Consider the following 23,542-nt stretch of genomic DNA (forward strand, 5'->3'; position numbering starts at 1 on the left):
TAGCACCTTTCAACTCCTATACTGTATAAGAGTCTTTCTCAGATTGGTTACAGTCTTCTAACAGTTCTTCCAAAGCAGGTAGGAATAGGAATATCCTGATAGGTTTGTTTAGATTTCCTTTGCAAAGGTCTTACTCTACCCTGTGGTGAAGCTTGTGTGGTTTATCAGTTCAGTAGGGCTAGGGTTCATAACAGTGTAGCTCAGGTTTTTGTTTTTTGATTGCCAACCCATGCATTTAGTGATAATGTCTGGGAAGGCACCATAGAATTGTGAGGGTCCCGAGGGTCATCTAGTCCACCCCCACTGCAATGCAGGAATCTCAACTAAAGCATCCATGACAGATGTCCACCCAACCTCTGTTTAAAAACCTCCAATGAACAAGAGTCCGCCACATTCTGAGGGAGTCTGTTCCACTGTTGAGCAATTCTTACTGTCAGGAAGTTCTTCCTGATATTTAGTTGGTATTTCATTTCTTGTAATTTGAATCCAGAGCACCTCCACAAAGAGTCATAGGGACTGTAGCTTGCTAACTGTAGCCCTCTGAATTGAGGGGTAAAGTACAGTTCCCAGGAGTCTTCTGGGGGTGGTACTTTAAATATATGGATTGTTTGCAGCAAAATATTCCTCTATAAATCAAGGTTCTTATGAGTACAGATGACTTCCACATCCAAAGTCCAGCCTTTATCTCATAACGAGTGATGGTGATGGGTAATGGTAGAGCTAGTGTGCTTGTGCCCCCTTACTTTTGCATGTTTACTTAACTTAGAATATGCAAAGAGGGCTTGTTATTACCGGTACTTTAGCTTTCCAGCATACTCAAGGAATTGAATAAATGCTCATTCACCACAGCAATATTGGGTCTTTGAAATAATGTAAAGGTATAGAAACATTGTTCCCCAACAGAGCATTTAATTACCATACTCTCTCCTTTCCCATCCTGGCTTGATGAAGGCTGGGAAAGCCTATATTCTGACAACATTCCAGAATTTTCAAGAAATGTCAGATTTCTTAAAGAGGTAGATTCTGAACCCACAAAATGGGTGCTTCCCTATACTGCCTTGCCTGAAGGTCATGACATTAGAAGCCAGAAGGGACCTTTAGCACTGGGCCTCTTGCAAATTTGGGACCCTGTTTTTTACAATAACCCTTCATTCCCAAGATGGAGTCAAACTAGCCACAGACTTAGTGATGGACCTGTTCTGAGTCTTGGCATTAACATGGCTGCTATTCTGGCGTGCAGTATGAAGATTTTGTAAATTTCACAGCATCTGCAACTTTATCTGAAAATCTCTTCCACTTGCCAGTGCCTTTAATTGTGTACACATTGCTCTAAGATTTTTTGTGTGTGTGGTGGGGGGAGGATGGAATACAAAGTAATAAATAATTTTTTCCTGAACATTTGGCAAATGTTTTGCTCCCTCAGACATGATGGGAATAAATTTGTTTTAAAACAAATGGGAGATTCTCTGGATAAGTGGTGATGTTTCAGAAACAGTATTTCATGCTTTGCTGCTTTCCAGTTTCTCAAAACTACAAAGAGTGAAAATTAAATATTTTTTGAAAGGACACATGTATAAGCAGCACCATAATTTATAAAGTAATTGGCACAGAAAACTGAAGGCTTCATATAGATGTGTGCAAGTATCTGCAAACCTCCTTGGCAGGAGATAGCTTAGAAGATCTTTGTTATGAGAAAGGAAAAGATTTGTGAGATGCAAAATTAAAGAGTTGCAAAGAACTAAAGCAGTCAGAGGTAGCGCAGATCGCCTTCAGCCAGCTGGTTTCTAAGCTGTCTTAATCATATTCTGGGCGAAATCCTCTTTGACTGTAGTAGTATTACAGTTTTCTCTTTGACAGGTGGTCTGCGGCTTGTCTTCTGTCATCTGCTTTGTGGACTATTTGTATTCCTAGTAGAAAAGAGTGTGTAGGCCAGGAGGGAGAAAAAGGAATAGTATATACAGGTGCTCTGAGAAGAGCACAAGAAACGTGATCTGCCTATCGGATTAGAAGGGCTACAGGGAGACTCACTGAATAATAAATACATCACGTCCAAAGGACAAACACCTCTGTTTGGAGCCCTACCTTAGGTGGTTTTGTCTTTAAGTCTTACGAGTTGTAGCTCTTCTAACATGCAAAGCGCTTGATAAGCCTTCTCTAATTAATCCTGTTTTGTGTTTTGCATCAGGACTCTGCAGCTTGCAGATAGGAATAGTGGCAGATTAAGAGGAAAACAATTGCAAGCAAATAATGCTCTTTTAAGAGTTGCTGTTTTCCTTTCATTCACCCCCTCAGTGCTGGGTTCGGCTGTTGGAACATTGACAGGATCCGATTTTATTGCTGAATATGGCAACAGGACACAAGTTCAAAACAGAAACCATTTAGATAGGCGCCTGCAGCCAGCATACAGTGCAATACTGGCCTCACCAAGAATATTAAGTATCCTTCGTAATATATTCAGAGAACTGCAAATGAGGTACAGCTAGCAGATCTAAGGTTGCAATCCTATGCACACTTGAAAGTAAGCAGCACTTTGCACGTGCACACATGCACACATCTGCATTAGCCATTTTTCATTCCTGTGTGGATGTAAAGGATATAAAGAAACTAGTACCTTTCTGAACAGCACCAATAAATTTGTAGCTTAAAATAACAACACAAGCAAAAACTGACTTTTGTCATGAGAGCTTACTCAAGCTTGCTTAATGACTCAAATAGGAAAGCTATCCATGAAAGCATTTCCTACAAATTAAGTTCATTAAATGTAAAAAGGTAAAGGACCCCTGGACAGTTAACTGCAGTCAAAGGCGACTATGGGGTGTGGCACTCATCTTGCTTCAGGCAGAGGGAGCTAACCTAGCAGTTTGAAAGCACACTAGTGCAAATAGATAAAGAGGTACCACTGTGGCGGGAAGGTAAATGGTGTTTACTTAAATATATTAATATACTCAATCTACATGCTTACTTAAAAAAACCCTGTACTAGTCTTTTCTGTACTAGGCATTTAATTTTTATTTCATCTTTGCAAATACATTACTTTTTACTCCTCAGTTGACTTACCTTGTCCTATCCATTCCTCCTCCTCTTTGCTCCATCCAGCTTATGGCTGCCATCTTCTTTTTTTAATGACCTCGCTCCTAGACCTTTAACAGGCAGACTTGCATAAATTAAACAGGCAAAGCTTCCACTTCATCTCTGTGCCAGGAAAAGCTTCATTTGCTAAAATTCTGCAACTTAGGAAACTATGAAAAGCATAAGAGCAGGGCCAGTAAAAAGTTAGCACAGTTACCCTTCTTCTCATGATATATTTTTAACACTTCAGCTGTTGCTTCTATTTTAACGTGTCCTCCCCTGAACTAGAATGAGCTTGGCAGCCCCTTTTGATTCCTCCTTTTGATCCTATAAAGGTGATAGCACCACTTCTCAAGCCCTTAGTTGGGGTTGGCAAGAGCATCATTGTGCTCTCCAATATACTAATAGCCATGTAGCTCAAAAGGCATCATCCACCCAGGAGAATGAGGTATTAGAGTCTTATTAGAGTGTTTGAACCATTGGATTTCTCTGAACTAAGAAGGACAACAGGTCACCAGATGAGGATGTAACATTTGACAGTGATTTTACTGGTAAGAAGAAAATTGCTCCACATTTTTCTTCATGTAATCGACATCCACATCTGGCCCTCGACTATACCGGCAATGAGTTCTAGGTCTCCCATCTTTGTTGAAAACATGTTGATTTAAACATTTCCCCCCTCTTAATTACATAAGCATGGCTGCTAGGCATTATTCTTCCTAGTTAAGCCAAAAAAAAAAATCCTGTTTTGACATTTAACAGCTGGACATTCTAGGAGTGTTTCCACAACGACCTGGGCAATATGTGTTTAGAACACAACATTTTTGGAAGAAAATGCAGAAACTCAGCTGGAAGCCAATATATCTGGAAATAAATATCAGTTGAAAGTGCCAAACCTTGGTGCAAAGCTCCCTCCCACCCCCGTTTTAAATGAGCAAAAAACCTCTGCCACCTCAACTTTAAGGGGAAGTCAACACTCACCTGAAAGTTTGTTATATTTGCCTCCACAATAAACAAGACCCCTGCTCCACTTTCATGGCAGATGAATGGTCAGATGAAAGTGGAGATAGCCTTAGTTAGCACCATCTGCCTCTAGTTGTAAAACTGCTTGGTCAGCTATTTTTCTAAAGTTTGGGTGCCATACAGCCCTTTCCCAGGAAGACTACCCAATTCAAGGGATAATCTCTGTTTTATAAGACATAACGTTTCCATGGCTTTAGCAGAAAATGCAACACACCTTAACTGGATAGCCTCTTCTATGGCTCTAAAATAATACATAATCTTGGGCAGTTTATTTCCTCTTCCTCTCCAGTGTGATGTGTGAGAATGGTGGTGACATTGTGGTTGTTACTGGCTCATTCTGCGGAGGTCGTGCAAAGTTCAGTCTATTAGCAGTTACTTAGCTTATCTGTATATGTTCCTATTGGAAGGCAACTGTTCATTCTCATCTAAGAGCTCTGTAAACTAGTACCTCCTTCCTGCAATTCTCACAGTTCTCTTGCAGTCCCCCCCTCCGCCCACATCTCTCCTTCACATCTTGCCTTCTTTCATTTCCTTGACTTTAAAACAAAAACAAAAATTTCATTAAACTGTAGTAATGTCTTACCAGAAAAGTTATAATAGCACCCAGTCATAGTACACGGTAGCATGCAGTCATTCAGCTATCAGTAAACATTTGTACTAGGTGTTGAGAGTCTTTTCAGCAAGAGAGCTGCATTTCCTAGTAGACAGGGGATTTTTTTTGGGGGGAGAGCAATGTCTGGTGGTGGGTGAGGCAAGTAGAAGTGACTCTTACCTTTGGACAGTAGGCTACAGTCTGGCCACACAAAAGTCAGAGGTTCCTACATGTACATATCCCCATTGAGAAGCACTGGCTCAAGACACTTTGCTGCTTGAGATGAACCAGAAAATGGTGTCTCCCTGGGAGCTGTGGTTTGTTAAGGGTGCTGGGTTAGAGCATGGATGGGGAATATCAGCCTCATGGAGGCTGGATTGGCAACGCCTCCCAAGTTTCCAGAGCCTGTTGCCCTGAGGCAATTGCCTCACTTCACCTCATGGTCCTGCCATTGAGGCAGGTAAGAGGCATTAATTATGCTTCAAGGACACACCTCAGCTAGGGGAAAGGAGGGTTGTGGAGCAGGGTCTTGAGTTAAAGGGGAAAACTCACTTCATGGGTTTCGGCTGCATTGCTTGAGTTTGAATCATAACCACCGGCAGTATTCAGCTACCACGGTTCACTTGCACAATTGAACTCTCCCCCACCCCACATGCCCTATGACCTCTCCATATCTGTTCTAGAGGGTTGGGAACAGATTTAAGGGATGTGCAGGGGGAGGAGAGTGTTCTGTTGCAAAAGGAGAAAGCCTTATGCTGATGGAATGACAAACTTGGTGCTATGCTGAATTCCAACCTATATACTGCAACATCCCGTGTTCTCCTTATATGTGAGTATTTTGTGGTTTCCTCTCTTTCCCCTTTTCAATTATGTGCTTTCTGTCTGTGGGTTAAGAGGCTGGCTCATTTAACCAGCCTGGCTGAGAAGCAGGAAGGAGGCTAGGGTGTGCATTTGTTGCTCTTAAACTTGGGTACAGAATCTCCCTGAGGGGACCATGCTCCTTCAGGACCTCTATGGCTACAGCGTTACACTGGCAAGAAGTAACCCATATGAATCTTAATTTATGGACTTTGAGCACTAGATGACGCATGTACAGAATATTATTTAAAAGAGCAGGAGCAAAAAGAAAAAGAAATACGTTCCTTGACACATATCCAAGTTATTCAATTCTGTTCAAGGAATGCCAGTGCAAGTAGTAAACAGTTCACTTGTGACTAGACAGATTTTAAAGTTTTCAGTTTAACAAATCCGTTTCATGCAGTATAGAGCAAAGGAAAATACCAGAGCGCCTCCATTTGCCTCTAACTTAGATTATGAGACTGAGGCAGCTGTACTGTGTCAGCTCACCCAATCTGTGTATTATTGACTGCAGGGTTTGCAAGTTACACCTTGTAAGTTTTAAGCTTTAATTGATTCATTTGGTAGGCTAATCAAATAAAACCTTAGTTGATTGATTGGTGAGACCCAACTTATTTGATACAGAAATTTATTATTATTATATTTTTTTTAAAGGCTATTTTGTTCGGTTATGTTGCTGCAATAGCAACTGGAAAGAAAATATTAATGATGGCTTCTGCTTCTAACCATGGCTTTCCGTTTGTCAAGTTATAAGTAATCTGACATTTCTCTCAATGTCTTGGAACAACATCTATTTTGAGGATTTGGTAATATTTAAATGTATTTAAATTAAACCAATCAAACTGCAAATGGTTAATCAAAACAATAGCCCTAGTTTGGAGACTATAATAAGATACTCTGAATTTGGTGGAGTTTGGGAGAGAATTAAAAGGGTTGTAGCTGGTGGGGGGGGGATTGTGAATGCTGAAGCAGGCCAGAAAAATGGTTAGCCACTGCTCCAAGTGGAGGCAAAAGTGATGACACAGTCTGATTCCAGTTGCCCTCCATGTAGAATCCTTTGGAAACAATATGCAAAAGATGAGAAGGCAAAAGCTTGAGAATCTGCCAGCAGCCAAGGATCATCTGACAGCAGAACAAACTCAACTTGGCTTGAAAGCTTTATGCTCAAGAAAGTCTTGTTTTCTGAAAATAAGTTTTCTTCTTCTTCTTCATAAAGTATTCACAGAGAATATGAAGAAGAACTTAATGCAGCTTCCTAATGCAGCTCTATCAACAAGTCAAATGGGTTTATTCCCAAGACAACACAGGAACGTTTCCCCCCAAAATAAAAATAAAAACCCTACCTAAACAGGTGCACTCATTTTGCTTAATTAATTATTTTGGACCTTACCCATTGATCCAAATACTCCCAAGGCGACCTGCATAAACATACAAAACAGAATTAAAGACGTTAACATTTCAAACTAAAATCCAAAGCCCTATAGGCACCTAAATGTTCAGCCAAAATGACCGATTAGGAATTAACCGTAATTTATTGCTCCTTTTTGGTTTATAAATTTTGAACTCATTCTACTATAATGTCATGAATGCAAATAAGTCTGGTGGCAGCAACAAGCAGCTCCGGCTCGCCCAGTCCTACCCATTGCCATCCCACCACCACACTTACCTGACCTGGAGATTCTGGATCGTGGGCTCTACTGTTCAAAATGGGAGCCTCAGCGATTGCCCTCTCCTGCCGGAAACAAACCAGGACTGCTCCAAGAAAATGCATGTGGGGAAAAGTAGCGCTAGGTCCTGGCGGGCTGGCCCCTTACCCACTTGTGATTGGCCAAGCAGATAGCCAGTCAATCGGGATTTTTCTTCTTCACTTCTCACTTCCCTCTGTGGCCCCCCATTTATGCATTTTTTACCTGTGCCCCCCTTGGAATATCCTGGGCCCTCCCTGGGGGGGTCATATGGTCCCTGGTTGTGAAACACTGCTCTAGACCATTAGCTTTGTGTGTATGCACATGCACACAAGTATTATCAAACTTGTAAATACTTGCAACACTGAAGCTCTTTTGTTGTCTCTTCTAGCTGTATGTGTTTCATGTGATTTAGGAAATTGCCCTATTCAAGGATAGCAGCTAGGAAATTCTTTGTATGTAAACTGCAGCCTCCAGGCACAACAATTTAAAAATAAAAATGAAAATTCTTTCATGTCTTTAAGCATGTTTCTTTGCATGAATCTTTAACGTTTACTGACAGCAATCTAAAGAGACCAAAAGGCCAGCCTTCTCCAGCAAGGCAAGGCCGTCCTCACACCAGCTCCCCTCCTCTTTTACAACTCCACGCATTCCAGACCACATTGTACCGTGAGAGTAAGAGAGTACCACTGCAAGATGTCTGACTCAAGGACATAGAACAATAAGTAATATCTCTTAACATCTGGGCTGAGATGGAGGTGGGATAGTAACTATTCTAGTACTAGCAGTTTGTCCAACCAAAAAGATGGTGGTATATATGGAAACAGGACCACAAAGATGGACAGGTAACTGGATGAGTGCCAGTCCCAACTTTCCTTCTTAGTCACCTGTGCTGCCTAACTTTTCTTTTCTGTGACTTCTGTTCCTTTCCTCTCTCTATCCCTTGCGATTTTTGTGTTTTCACCGCTTCATTCATGGCTTACCTCAGGTCACTGCCTCTTCCCTCTTTTCCTTTTTGTCCTGTTCTGCTGTAGACCATTCCTGTGCCTTTGTGACAGTAGCAGCCTTTGCGCCATCCCATGCTGTTGCCCCAGGCCTCTTTGCTCCTTCCCTTCAGGTGTGATGTTTGGCAGGTATGCAGTGAAGACTGCTCATCTCGCTTTACTGGCCGAGGGAGCTGGCATTTGTCCGCAGACAGTTTTTCTGGGTCATGTGGCATGTCTAAGCCACTTCTGGCGAAACCAGAGCAGCACACGGAAACACCATTTACCTCCTCGCCAGAGCGGTACCTATTTATCTACTTGCACTTTGACGTGCTTTCGAACTGCTAGGTTGGTAGGAGCTGGGACCAAGCAATGGGAGCTCACCCCGTCGTGGGGATTCGAACCGCGGACCTTCCGATTAGCAAGCCCTAGGCTCAGTGGTTTAGACTACAGCGCCACCTGTAGAGGCAGGTATAAAGCCAAGGTTTCATTCAGTAGCATTGGCAGGAGTGTGAGGAATTCACTGGGAAGAGGTTTTGCTCAGTTCAAGGGATCAGCAGAGAAGCTGAAAGTTACCTGCTGTATAACATGGTGAGCTAGCATGATAAAGTGCTAGAGGATCTCTCTGTAAACTTGTATCTTCCCGAGGTCACTAGTTTTACTGCAACTGCTTTTATATGTTTTATATGTGATTGTGTTTAGAATGTTGTAACTCTATTAGATTGCTTTTGCTTTGCTTTTGTTTAAAATTGTGTATTTGTTTGCTTCTCTGAGCTCCTTGGGGAGGAAAGGCCAAGATATAAATGTATTATTATTCTTAATAAAAAGACCTCACCATAGCCTTATTTGGAAATTGTACTCATGTTGGAGCAGTGGGGCTGTGTGCACTGACTCTGCTGCTTCCATGCATAATCTTGCAGCTTTCACTGGCAAAGGTATGAAGAGGGCTTGTAAGCATGTTCACATGAATACACTTCATGCCTTCCCGTGATCAAGAACCCTGCTTTATCAGGGTTTCTAATCGGAGGCAGCAGGGGTGGGGTCAGCATGTTCAAGCAAAAATGCCTCTTCAGACCTTGTTGGCAAATGTGGCATATGGCTCTTTGACGCTAACATTTCATGAAAGACATTCTGTACTCTTGAGCATTTGCAGGTTCACATAACACAATGGATGTTCCTCTTTCCCCCCAGAACTCTTTTACATCTCAAAATTCCACAGAAACAGATCCTTCAGCTCCATTGGGTCCCATGTTTTTATATTGTTATTCTGGCAAATTTGGTGTATTCTAAGGATTTTCTGGTGGAACAAATTTAGTCCAAGCTCTATGTCAGTCTTGCATACGTCGGTATGAGGAGCCAGCAGGATTGGGACAAGTCAGGCCAGCAAAAAGAAGTTTCTTCCAATCTGTTAACGTTTACACCACACATTGCTGTTGTTTGATTAGAAAGCAACATGTTTGATTAGAAGACATTTGGCTTGTTGCATTTAGCGTGAAAGGCAGAACATAAAGACTCAGGGTGGACTTGGGTACAGAGTAGATCAAATGTACCTTTCCGGTAGAAGCTTTATCAAGTCCCTTGGTTGTGATAGTCTTTCTTCAGTGAGTTTGACCCCTCTCTCTGTTGCCTCTAGTGGAGACTGCAGGTTTATTCATACTGGGTTTACCCATTAAAAGGAAAAAGCATCCTTTTCTATGTTTTCCCTCTGTTGTAAAACATGATGAGCAATGGGGAGCCATTTTTCACTAATTCATATTTGTTTTGTGTAAGTTAATATAAAAATGTTCAAACAGTAGATTGTCTTGGGAAGGCTCATAGGACAGAGAATGACTTGTCACAGTGTTTTTTGTTGTTGTCTGGGTAGTTGCTTTAAACATAGAGTTGGTTTCATATTCTACCTGGAATTCTTGTATTGTCCTGCAATGAAGTTTTATGAAAAATATTGGTTTTCAAATAATGTGGTGATGTTCCAAGAGCAAGGGGCCTTTTTTTGTTCTTTTCCTATGTTAATTTCCTTTCTTGATAACCATACATACTTGCTGGGTGACCTTGAATGTTCAGGGCTTTAAAATAGGTTCACTGCAGACCTTAACAGTTATGGCAATCTGACGAAGTAAGCTTGCATGCAATTAGATGAAGGCTTGTTCAGCTCTCTTGCCATAGAAATCCTTTTAACTGCTTATCTCAACACTGGTTTACTTCATTCTTCTTTCCTCTTTTATCAGCTGTGCAGATGGTACCCCAGTAATGGATAAAATAAAGCAATGTTAAGGGTAGGACTTACATTATTTGGTGAGAGCGTGATGAAACAATCACACATATATTTCTCTTTTAAGAACAGTTTCTACAGGTCAGCAGGAGCCTTGGAGAAGTAAGCGGGATAATAGGTCTGATTTTCTGTCCTGTGTGCCTACAGTCACTTTACACACTGCTTTTTAGGCTTATGAGAGTAAAAAGCATGTGTTTGTAAAAAAAAACCATGTGTATCAAGATGGTATACTTGCAATGGTGCCACTCTCCCTGTTGCTGCTCCCTGTGAAGTGACCATTTGGCAAAACTAATCCCAGATTGTGTCAGGTTGCTGAAGCTGCTGATTTCATTTTACTCTGTGTTTGGTTTTAAAGTAGAATAGATGAATTAGGATGTTGAATTGTCCACACGACAGTTTTAAGAACCAAAAAAGGTTATCAATGGGTAAATCCTGGAATCAGGTATTTGCACTGCCAGTTGGTCTCCAACTCTCTTTGCTCTGATACGAAGTGAATATTCCACTGTACTAGAAACAATGTACTTTTCCATTAACCAGATCACACAATGGTGATAAAAGGGTAGATTAAAAAATAAAATGTAGACAGCTGATGCCCTTATTATCATATATGCAAACAAATATTTGCAGCTGAGACACATGCCATTTGCACTGCAAAACCAAATGAAACTGACACCAGGTTTTTACCAAGTACAAATACCACAAAGATAATTGCTAGCAAAGATTTTCTACCCTTAACTCACCCCATTGTCCCTGTTAATTGATACCTGTTAAGCTCAGCTTCCAACAGCAATTGCTCAGATTTTCCTAATGCATTACCTCCAGAAAAATGGATGGCATTAGCTGACAACTCTATCCTTTAAAGCCTTCCTTTCCAATTCTCCAATACATCTTCTTCATTCCCTTATTGCACGGACATCTTCTCAATATATTTTCTCATCATCCCATAACCTTTCAGTTGCCCTGGTTGAAGATGGCAGTACAATGCCACACGGTCATGCTATCTCTAACTCTGCTGCATGATTGACATGTACAGTGGGCAAGTACGATGAACGTGCTTGATGGGGAACAGGTTTGCAGCAGCAGATCCCACCTCTGCTGGTTCATATGTACTTTTGCAGTATCCTCAGTCAAACACACAAGTTTAGGTACATACAGTTTCTATGCATGTAGGCCTGTTGCAGATGTGCAGACACATACATGCATGGCAGGGGGTGGGGCTTGCTGCCCTCATCCTGTTCCCCTTTCATTCTGCGGTAGAAGAATTGTGTGAAAGACACTTATATGTGACCAAATTTCATCATTTAGCTATGGCTGGGCATACCGTTTTCATCCTTCTGATTCCCACTGTCCAAGCAATCATAAGAACATAAGAAGAGGCTTGTTGGATCAGACCAAATATTTGTCTAGTTTAGTGGCCAACCTGATGACCCCGGGAAGCGTACAAGCAGGGCTTGAAGGTGGTGCTTCTCTCCCACAGTAGCCCCTTAGCAAGAGGTTATCAGCAATGATTAGCCCTAATTATATATTCACTTTGTTTTTCGGGGATACTTTGCTCCTCTGAGCAGACAAAATGGAGGTCAAAGGAAGGCCATTAGCTGTGGACCCAACTGAGAACTCTGGTATGACTTGAGCTGATTTGGTCTAGTTCAGAAACTGCAGGTAATGCTCCAGGAAGCATTAACAGTATGTACCTAAGAGCCTCATGCAGACGTTCAGGCTTGAAAAATGAACTTGCTGAGGGTTGTGGAGGATTGGTGAAGGAGTCTGCCGACATGATGCTACTTCCTCCAACCATGTGTGATTCCATTCACTGTTCGGAGGAGCCTCCACATGTCTGAATGAGAGTAAAGATGAGACTACTTAGGAAGAAATGAAGTCCTTCTTAGGGAAGCAGTAGGAGTTGGGCAGCCACTGGGCCTGTACGTGACTACTTTTCATCTCGCATCCGCAGACAGGTGTGACCAAGCAAGGAATGGATTCCCTTAATTGCTAACAAAACAAAGATGGAATAATGGGGGCAGGCAATAATTTATGTTGCCTACACATTCCCAAATATTTACCCTTCTGAAATGGGCCCTCTAATGAGCAGGATATCCTGCTGTTATCTTTTGGTGAAACACCACAGCATCGTCTCCAGCTCATATGCTCCTCTATGTTATCTTGTTGTCTTAGGTTGTGCAAAGATGCAGAGAGGAAGCTGGGGTTCAGCTGGCAGATGGAGGAAAGAGGGGGTTTCTGGGTTTGGCCAAGTATAAATCTTATAAAGCTTGTGTAAATCTTGAATAAATCTTGGCCAAGTATAAATCTGATGAAGCTTTAAACAAAACTTGAAATCGGAACTTTTTGTGCAAGAACCACATCAGTTTTGCTTGAAAGAAACGAGCACACAAAATGGCTTAGTGTGGTGTCATGGCTGAGAGAATGGGATGTGAGCCAGGAAGTACCTAACTAAAATCTCTGAATTATTTATTTCATAAAATGTATGCACCTCTTGATTGTAAAACAAACAAACAAACAAACAAACAAACAAACAAACAAACAAACCAACCTCAAAGCAGTTTACAAAAAAAGATATAACACTTTATCAATTGAAAAATTAACAATTATTGAAAACTCAAAAAGTTAGAATAACAATAGACTAATAGGGGGGAGAGAGAGAGAGAGAGAGAGAGAGAGAGAGAGAGAGAGAGAGAGAGAGAGAGAGAGAGAGGGAAGAATAATAGAATCACAGAGTTGGAAGGGACCCTGGAACTAAAGTATTCATGTCAGATGGTCATCCAACCTCTGCTTAAAAACCTCCAAGGAAAGGAGAGCCCACAACCTCACAAGGGAGCCTGTTCCACTGTCAAACAGCTCTTACTGTCAGAAAGTTCATAAATAGATATATATTTATTTTCTAAGGGGAAAAACCAGTTGTCACTGTATAGTTAGGGGTGATGTCCAATATTAGCCATGAAATTAATGGGCATGGTTTTAATGGGTCTGCTCTGAATATGACTTAGTTGGACATCACCCTAGGTATCCTAAGTGCTGAAGTTGAATTCTGTGAGCGCCTGAAGGCATATGTGCTTAACAAGCCCTCTGTGACTTTAGTAGCTGACATAATATTGCTAGTTGTTCCTCGTGCTTTCACGAGGGGCTTCTCAAAGAACAGAAGCCTGAAGGGAAACCCAGTGAATGGCGTAATGGGACCAGTTCAAAGAGCAGGGGAGACAACAAGTTACAAACAAGTGAGACAGTAACAGCCAAAGGTGGTACCTTTAAAAATAATTACACTAGTAGCATTGGAGAGAAAATAAACCCATTAATAAGTGAGGAAGGAGCAAAGTCAGGTTGCTAATTACTCTGGATGTTAAAAGCTAACCTTGAAGCAAATTATTAAATTGCATCCATTGGATAATTGCTTTAATTACTTTAATTAAGAGCTTGGAAAAGTTAGATGTGAACACGGAAAAAGAGAATGGTTGTGTTTGTGAGTGTGTCTGTGAGGAGGAGGCGAAACATTGCATTGTGAATGGCATGCCACCCAACCTCCAAGCAGTGTGAGATTCCAGGGGTTTGAGGTGCTTTCCCAGAGTTTGACTTTCTTGTAATGAGAAACAGCAGAGACTGTGTTGTCATTACGATATTTGGTTTATTTACACGCATATATACAAACCGAGCCTACAATGGCAGGGCTTACAGCATTAACACACCAAGACTTCTTTTCTTCTCCTGTAATCACAGCCTTGGTTTTAAGCAGAAATCAAGCATGGCTGATACTCTCTGGCTTCTGCCGGCTTCCATTCCATCTCAGGGATGCTCCACCCCAGCTTTTGTCTTTCTCACTACCAGCAAGGTGAGGGAAGGGGCCCACTCATTTATTTTAAAAAAGAGTGAAAGGGAAATAGAACTGCATACAATGTGTATATGCTGATTTATATGTATAGATTGAAAACATGATTACTGTAATTTAAGTCAAAATAAAATATATTGCACCATAGTGATTAAGACTGACAAGGGGTCTGCTGCCCAGGTGCAAACTGTTGACAGGAAACTTCTCACTTGTCATAGTTCTTTATCTTTAAACCAGTGTGGACTAGACAGCCCTTCAAAATAGAGGACTCCTTCAAATGGAGGACTGCCAGCCCGCCCCTTGCTCTAACTTCTCTGTAAAGTAGAGCAGTGGCCACCCAACACAATCTTGTGTATTGTCAGAAATATAATTTTCATGCCTATCTCACATGCAATGCTGCTTCAGTGCAGTGTGTCCATTCATTCAGCTGCTAGTCATCAATCATGCAGAAATTCTGTGATGTACATAAAGGTTTGTTTATTGCTTATAAAATGCATTTTAATAAACTACTGCAGTGGTAATCTAGTGCTTCTGTACAAGCAAATGTCCACCAAAACATACTTGATTATTTCACTTTTTTAATCATAAAAAATAGGCAATTTAATTGTGTGTTCAAAGACAGGAAGGTCTTCTTTTACAGATTACCCAGGTTCTCCCTGTGCATGCTTTTGTACTGAAATTTGCTGCTGAGTCTGCAGCTTCAGCAATGCAGCTACAGCACTGCTCTTGCAGTATTGCTAGAAATGCAGCAGCAGAATTAAGCAGGCACTCTGACTGCCAAGAAACTGCTGTAAAAATGCAAACTGCAGAAGGGAGAGAGTTTCAGGACATATATCTATTACTGGTTCATGAAGAGTAAGGCTATCTCAGGGCTTTTAACACTAGGAACTATTGCAACTTCTTAACATTAGCACCCTGCCTTATTCCCGCAGTGTTTAATAGGGAACGGTATGTGGTAGGGATAGAGAACCTCCATTTAGAATGCAATCCTTCCCTGATGGTGGGAGAATCTGTGACCAGTAGTGTAGATGATTGTCATAGGACAAGAAACTTCATTTTTAGGTGCAGAGAAATAGATTTAAGATCAAGATTAGGGAAGCAGTTAAAATTCAAACAAGTTGCCCAGGAAGGTTATAGGATCTTTTTTTCTTGGAAATATCACCATCATCATCATCGACAGCAGCAGCTGGTCAATTGTCAATGATTTTTTTAAAAATCCTGGAGTAAAGAGTATTCTGCATATACTAAGGAGGTTTTTGGTTTCCTTTAAAAAATATGATTTGTAGCAACCCTGCATGAATCGAAAAGCTTGCGCAGAAAATGATGTAACCTGCTCATATTTCAAACTCATTTTATTCTACAACGCAGAAGATATCTTCAACTCAGGCTAAGGAACTGTCTCAGCTGCCACTGACTTTATCAAATAATTGCATGACCGGAAGGCAATTGAAGATGACCTAGTATCACCTTCTCAGGATTTTCCATAGCTAAGGATTCCATCCTACCTTAGTGATTTCCAAATTGTTGGCTGTTAGATTGCCATCCAGAAATACAGAGGTCATTTGGTAAGGTGCTTTCAAGGTTGGGTCAAGATAGGTGAGGGAACTACTACAATAGCAATTTGGTTCTTGTTAGAAAATATCATTCTTACACAAGCAGAGATCACGATCATCCAAGACTGCACAATGCCAAAAGTATATGTGTAAAGGAATTTAGGCTGTGAGCCCCTACCCATTTATCTTTCACTAAGCTCCATTGAACTCAATAGGACTTATTTCAGAGTTGGCATTTATAGGAGTGCCTCATTCATTATTGTTGTGGCTTAACCAAGCAATTTCTTCTTGTGTACACATAATTCATTGGCTGATGCATAGGCATTCCACATTTTTCCTGGGAGAACTCTATCTCCTTCAGTCAAGGCATTCTGCTTCCTGCTTCCTTACCTGACTCTTTGGATTGCACCTGTTATATGTGTTCTCCCTCATATTGTTTAATCTAACTCTTCTCTGCCTGTACTATCTTATGTACCTGTGAAGAAACTGGTTGTTACTTGCACTGCCTGCATAACCATGGTTTGGTTCTTAGCTAGAGTGTAGGTGGCAAACCGTGGTTTGCATAACACTGTGCTTGTTCTGGAACTTGAAACTTGAAACTTCAGTGTAAAGTTAGTTTGATTTTATGTTCTGGTAGAGCTAGGTGCTTATTTTGTTAATAGAGGTGGGGAAGGATAACATTCTTACACCAAAGCATTGAGGGGCAGAATGGGGGTTCATGCCTTTGAACCCTGCCCCACACCCTGCCCACACCAGCCTGCCTCCACAACTCAGTGCGTTTAATAACGCTCACTGCAGTCAATCAGTGGAGGTAATGGACTGAAGAGCAGGCTGCATTGTGTCTGAGCTGAGCCTGCAGTCATGCCACAAAAGCTAGTCTGAGGGGGGTGGAGGAAAATATTTTTGCTATTACAGCCCAGGGTGGACATTTTGCATTTCAGGCACTTCTCCCTTTCTCTTAAATAATTAATAATTAACCAGCAGAGGAATCTGGGCCAATGATTTCTGGTAATGCACCTATTTCAGTTTGGGTTTCTGCCTGCCATACCCACAGATATATGTAGGAGCGATGTGCTGAATGGAAGTATTTCTCCTTTTCAAAAACTTCATTTTTATATTTAAATTGCATAATGATGGAGGTGAAAAGCAAGCTTCATTGACAGCTGGACTTAAGAGTTCTAAATAAATCTGTTTTGTGTTTGCAGTGAAATTCACAGAGACAAAGGCTTTGTTTTGCTTGCAAGCAAGGGTACCTTGGGGTTTAGAAACAGGCATGCAGCCACTGCTTTCAACAGCCAAGAAATCAACTATATTTTTCCTAACGATTTATCAGAGTTGCGATCCCAGATTAGAGAAACCAGAAAAAAGGCTGACAGACAGGGCATGTTTAGGTGCCCTTGAGTTTCTTTGGGGCTGCAATACTGTATGTGTCTGTAAAATGCTTTGAGTTTTCTCTAGCTATTTTGGAATCACAAGTCTCCTCCTTATGTAAATAATCATGACATATGCCTCTGCTTATTGCTGAGCCTGTGAGGGTTGGGAAGTGGGTGGAGGCTGATTGCAGGCTTCTGTTGTGTGTTCATGAGTGTGTTATTTATGTGAGAGTCATTAAATCCCTCTGTGTTGGAGTGTGCCTGTGTCTTGCGTGCTGACAATGATCGCACACTTAGAGTTCTGCATCTCTGCCCAGTGAGAGGAGAAACTGCAAGGTAGCCAAGCCACCTTGCGCAGTACGATGGGGGGACAGCTAACCAGAAGCACACTATACGGTAAGGAGCTGGCCAGCAGCACTGATGTTTAGACAGCAAATTCTTAATGTTGGGTAGATTTCATGCCCTTTGCCTAACCCTTCCGCAGCAGGGGACAATATGGCTCAGAAAGGTAAGCGAGCTACAGCAAAGAAGCTGTGGTCTCTCCTAACTGATTCTCACTTGGTGCCTTTTCCTTTAAAGAGAAATCTTCTTGCCGGAGATGTTCTTTTTAAATGCAGAATCCTTAGACGGCTCTGTGTGTGTGTGTGTTTTATCTGATCTAATTCCATATGTGGCTTTTGTTTTATTGCTTCGGACAAATATTTGTCTGCAGAGCACTGCTTCCTGCTCTGATACCCTGTAGGGAAAGAGAGAGAGAGAGAGAGAGAGAGAGAGAGAGAGAGAGAGAGAACAGTTACAGTTTGTGGCGTTGACATGAAGGCAAGACAGTTTACAGGGCTTTCAGAGGAAACATTTATTTGAGAAAATGGATCAGGGTTTCATCTTTTTAAGATTCCTCCGATAGTGGGATTTTGCGTGTAAAACTGTATTTGGTTTACAGCACAGCTGGAGGCTTGAAAAGGCTGCTTCATTGTAAATCCATTTAGTACAGTATGCTGTAGGATAATGGACTGGAATGCATAGGAGACGAGGGTGCAGTATTGCAGCGTTCCAAGCAGGTTAATGCAGAGAATGAAAAACTTTAGGATGTGGGACAAAAACATATAGCATCTGCATGCTTTTATATGATTCAGCGAAGGGAACCTATATGGGTGCTGTCATGGGCATGATGCTACAATAATTTCAGACTCATTGATTTCAGTGAAAGAGTTAAGCAAACGCCTAACTTATTTTCATCAAAGTTGATGGGGACAGACAGGGCTTAACTGTGACTAGATGGTGCATAATAGGGTTCATACAAAACCTCTTTATTCTTTTGGGTTATTATTTCTCTTCAAACCTTTTTATGTTGAGTGATAAAGTGCTTTTTATCTAAAATATTTGTTCATGGGAGCCCATAACTCAGTTTCAAAACAGGAAAATAGCAGAGTAGGTTTATATTGAAACTGCGCCTTTGTACAGAAGTTTTGACAGTGCATATGAGATATAATTTTGTTTTCCAATATGAGATGTTGGTAGGATTGTTCTCATTTGTTGTGTTTCCATACTTCATTACAGTCTTCAAACAGTAAACCAGCCTACTAACTTATTTATTTATCACTTGCAGTGGATTCTGACGACAGTTTTAATCGTTTGCTTTTCATTGTCCAACCAAGTTTCTGCCCTTTCCCCCCAGTCTATCACATGTCACGTATTGTTTGCAAAATAACGTTTACTTATTGTCATAACAAAAATGAGAAATCCAGCAAGAAGGGTTGGATTTTCTTCTGCTGTTTAAAACTATTAATCTGTTGGTGAACTTTGCGGGGTGGGGAAATCTTGACTGAATAAATACTCCCATGGGTCTGTGTAAATGTATATGATTCTACTTGGATGCGGCAGTCAATGGCTACTTCTGTGTAGCGTAGTCACCCAACAACTGCATTGCTTTCATTCTCTTGGTTTTATTCATTCTGGGGAGGGGGAAAACTTAGCTTAGGAAATAGGAAGCACAGAGACATACTAAATCTACCACCATAGAGGGGGAAATAACGATAAAGAAATCTACATGTACAATAAATAATAGCTACAAACTGACTACTTATGAAAACCATGCTAGAAATAAAAAAAACAAGAACTTTTAAGAGTCTTACAGAAGCAAGAGAATGAAGAACCTCACTGGGTTCAAGTTGGAGTTGGATATGTTTCTGAAGGGGGCATCTTTCTTTGGGGCATAAGATACTGCTACAGTTTGAAATAGGAGGTTGGTTGCATGGCACGGAATGGTGCCCGGCTACAATTGTTTTCCATGGAAGACTCAATCGATAAAATTTACTTGCAAAGAGTCCTGGCTGATTTTCATATCTTGGATCAGGAAGAGATTTCCACTAGATTTCATTGCTTCATAAGTCTGGATTTTGGGGACATGGAGGCTTGCTTTTCCATGTATTTGGGCCTGTGTACTCACTCAATTCATATGAAGCTATCTGTGCTGTAGGAATCTTCCTGTAATGCATCTGCTTTCTGCTTGATTTACAGTACGTTCTGGATTACGCAGACTAATCCACTGGGTTAGAGGTTGTCCTGGTTTGCCTTTTCCAACTTATCTTGTCTCCTTAACTAATGTCATGGCACAGAATCCTAGCCCCGGTGCACTCTTCCTTGCAGAATTTACACAGATGTAGAGCTATAAAATAAGTTCTTCTAGAGCATTGTCACCTACAAAGAAGTAAACAGTGTCTCAAATTTCAGCCATCTACCATTTACTAGAAGCAAAAAATCACCTCAAACATAAACAAAATTACAAAGAAATTACTGATTTTTTGCCACCGGGTGCTTTTTTGTCCCAGCCAATGGGAAATGTTGGGTTAAAACTTTTCAGATAAAGAAAAGGAAACAAATGTACAAGGGAAACAAATGTACAAAACCTGTACAATATTTTCATTCTGAAAACACCCCCCCCCCAAAGAGCATGGGACATTTTTAAGAAACTCAAGAAATCTTTGATCTTTGTCAGTAGGGTGCTTTTTTTTGTCTCAGCCAGTCAGCGGAAAGTCCCTTACGTTTTTTAAAAGAGAACTTGATTGAAGAAAGTGGATTAAGTGGCTCTTTTCTTCTGACACTACTAAACAAGGCATTTTGCTACTATGAGATACACCTACATTCTGGCAATGGTAGTAAAATATCCCCCAAACAGTTTGTGTTACGTTTCTTTGCAGTGTTGCATAATCAAGAACAGGAATATAGCAGATATTACCGTATTTTTTTCAGGGTGCTCTGAGGCTCCCCTTTTGTTTGACTCAGAAACTGTGGTTAGTATAGAATCTGCAACACAATTGCTAACAGGTGTGAGTCCCTGTCAACATATAACACCTGTGGTCAGAAATCTGTACTGTTTGCCACTTTAATACCGAGCCAGATTCAAGCTGCTGATGTTAGTATATAAAGCCCTTAACAACTTGGGACCAGCTAGATTTTTACCTGCAAGATTGCCTTACCCCGTATATGCCCACTTGACTGTTTAAATCTGCAGAACTGGCATTGTTACAGGTACGACATATTTCAGCATTTGGAACTCCCTGCTTATTGAAATCAGGCAGGCACCTTCACTGTACTCTTTTTGGCACCTGCTAAAACCTTTTTGTTCAAACAATTTCCCTGCATATGTAGAATATTGGCATGCGTTTTTACTCTTCTTTCCAGTTTTCCATTGATTTTAATTATTTTTGGAATGTGACTAGAATAGATCAGAAAGATCAGAAAGACAGGAGGTGCATTTCAAAAAACCAAAATGCATGATGAAAGGAACACCATGATAATGAAAGGAGTCGGGGTTTATTCTTTTGAACAGCATGATCCCTTGTATGGTTATTCAAAAATAAGTTCAACTATATTCAGTAGGGAGTATTCCCTTAGTAAGTATGTTTAGGATTGCTGCGTAAGTCTCGGACCTCGTCATCATATACAGAATAGGTGCACAACAGCAGAAACTGTTCAGACTATTGCAGACTAAACTTGGTATAAACAGTGGTGATGCTTTGCATATGGAAAGTGAAGGAATATTACACGGTATATAATCCACTAGAGGAACATATACCATTTGTGGAATGGATTGCTCCTCCCCTTGAAGTCCCTACACACCTGAAATCTACTCTGGGTTGTAGGTCTCGCTGGAGCAGACTGGGAAGGGGAAGAGAAGAATGGAAGCCCAATCACGGATAAACATAAATCATTTAACTACAAATGCCTCTCCTCTAATGCTCTTAAAGCAGGTTATTTTGGGCTATAGTTGCATATTCAAACAACTTTTGTTCCCATTTTTTAAAAACTTGGATTTTGTATATCCTGTACTATTTGTGCTGTTTTGCCCTATGTTTTGTTGGAATATACTTGGTGTATGTAAGAAGAAATAATAATCAAGGATCTGTTCCCCCCACCCCACTTAGTCCTATCGTATAACTGGTTTTGGTTCAGTAAGTAATTGCTGTAGAGCGTATCCATTATGATAGTTTTTTTAAAAGGTACCTAGATATTTGCACTTCCAACATTAGGGGTAATAGTAAACTTTATCTTCTGAAGTTTACTGAAGGTGATCTATTATCCTAATAACACAGTCATACCTCTTGTTACGTTTGCTTCATGATATGTTTTTTCAGGTTGCATCCCGCGGCAACCCGGAAGTACCGGAAAGGGTTACTTCTGGGTTTCACCACTCATGCATGCGCAGACGCGCAAAATGATGTCACGCACATGCACAGAAGCGGCGAATCGTGACCCGCGCGTGCACAGATGCGGGTTGCATTCCTTTCAGGTTGCGAACGGGGCTCTGGGACGGATCCCGTTCACAACCAGAAGTACCACTGTAGTTCTTCAGGAGTAAAAGGAGTGGCTGTGACTATGTTTTCAGTATAAATTTCCAGTGATGGAATAACATTGGGCGTCTTGTTAGGGTAGACACATGTCCTAATTTGCAGGGAACAATCCTATTTCTAAGGCTTTCAGAAAACGGTCCTCTCTTTGAAAGTGGCGTCTCTTTGAAGTCCAAGTCTAGCTTAAAAATAAGGAACCATTTGAAGGTTGATTCATCCCATCAAGTTTAGCACCTTGATAGCAGGCTTCCCTGCTGTGCTGAGATATATTATATTTCTAATTAAACTATAGTCTTCATTTCTGAATGTGTGCATAAATCAGCACATTAAATAATATGCAAATTGGTGCCTTTTCTGGTGATTGGCTGCCCCTTTTTTTGATGATGTGTAAGTGACCACCTTCGTGTTGTAGCTGTGTGGATGAGGCCAAACATGGTAACCAGCTGGAGGAACAAAATGAAGTTGCCCAATAATTGTTTTATGAATAACCCTTCTTTGGATGGTAGAGAAGACTATTTACCTTAACATGAGATCAGGCAGAAGCAATAGCCATTAGTAGAGTGGAAAGCAGATGACTCTTTCCCCACCCTATAAGCTAACATTTGGTCTTGGAGGGAGGCACACGGTACTGCAATTATACCATTTATGGTAGCGGGTTAAAAGTTATTGTCTAGTATAACAGCTGTTCATAGTAAACATACACTTTATAAATGGAGTGCAGTGCAATGATATTGAAAATAACATACAAGGGAAATGCAGCCAGTCTTCAGCAGAGCCAGGAACAGACACCAAGGGTCTTGTTTCCAGGTTCTGTGTTTCTGATTGCAAGACTGTATCATTTCTCTCTGAGTTTTTTTTTTAAATAAGAATCTTTAAAGTATTAGATGTTTCTCTCATTGCATAGGGCATTCCATTTTATGTGTGCTTATTATGGATGTATTTTTTTTAACCAAGAAAAAAAAATCAGGTAACTATTTGCCACAGAGATTTCTGCTTGTATAACTCTTCATAACATGAAAACAAGCAACAAGACAACCAACCTTTGTGATAAATGTTTCCTGTACAATTACCTCTTTTTTTAAAAAAAAAAAACTTATTTTGATGAAAAGTGGGATATAAATTCCTTAAATAAAAGCAAATAAAAATATTGTAAACTGTATATTTTAAAATTATGTATTAAAACACACACTCAACATTGCTGTTTTGTTTAGAGTGTTTCCAGGCAGAAGTTTATTGTGGAGCTGGTGCCGCTCAAGATTTGGGCACTACCCACATGATGTTGTCATTATCAAAATGCCAACTAATACTTTTTTTAATTAAAAAAAACCCTTAAATCCATAGTTCCTCTTACAGTGGAAAATCCATTAAGTAAAAACAACCCATTAAATATCTACAGTTACAGCTAATGTGGAAAGTCAAGGGGGCAGAGAGTTGTCACGTATGCGGTGATGTTTT

At 40.7% G+C, this 23,542-nt stretch overlaps 1 protein-coding gene across 2 annotated transcripts in view; it reads left to right on the forward strand.

Moving 5' to 3' along the window:
* Positions 1–23,542, forward strand: part of NEURL1 (neuralized E3 ubiquitin protein ligase 1) — a 137,056-nt gene that overhangs the window by 56,376 nt on the left and 57,138 nt on the right. The window contains exon 1 of one of the 2 annotated variants that reach the window (XM_081912006.1): positions 17,444–17,636. The exons of the other annotated variant lie outside the window; for it this stretch is intronic. Within the exon in view, the coding sequence (XP_081768132.1) occupies positions 17,603–17,636 (34 nt within the window). The 5' untranslated portion in view covers positions 17,444–17,602. Of the gene's footprint in view, positions 1–17,443; positions 17,637–23,542 lie in introns of those variants that run through there. 2 annotated transcript variants of the gene reach the window in all.

This window comes from Podarcis melisellensis, assembly GCF_964234715.1.
Source record: "Podarcis melisellensis genome assembly, chromosome: 5".
Classification (NCBI taxonomy): Eukaryota; Metazoa; Chordata; class Lepidosauria; order Squamata; family Lacertidae; genus Podarcis; species Podarcis melisellensis.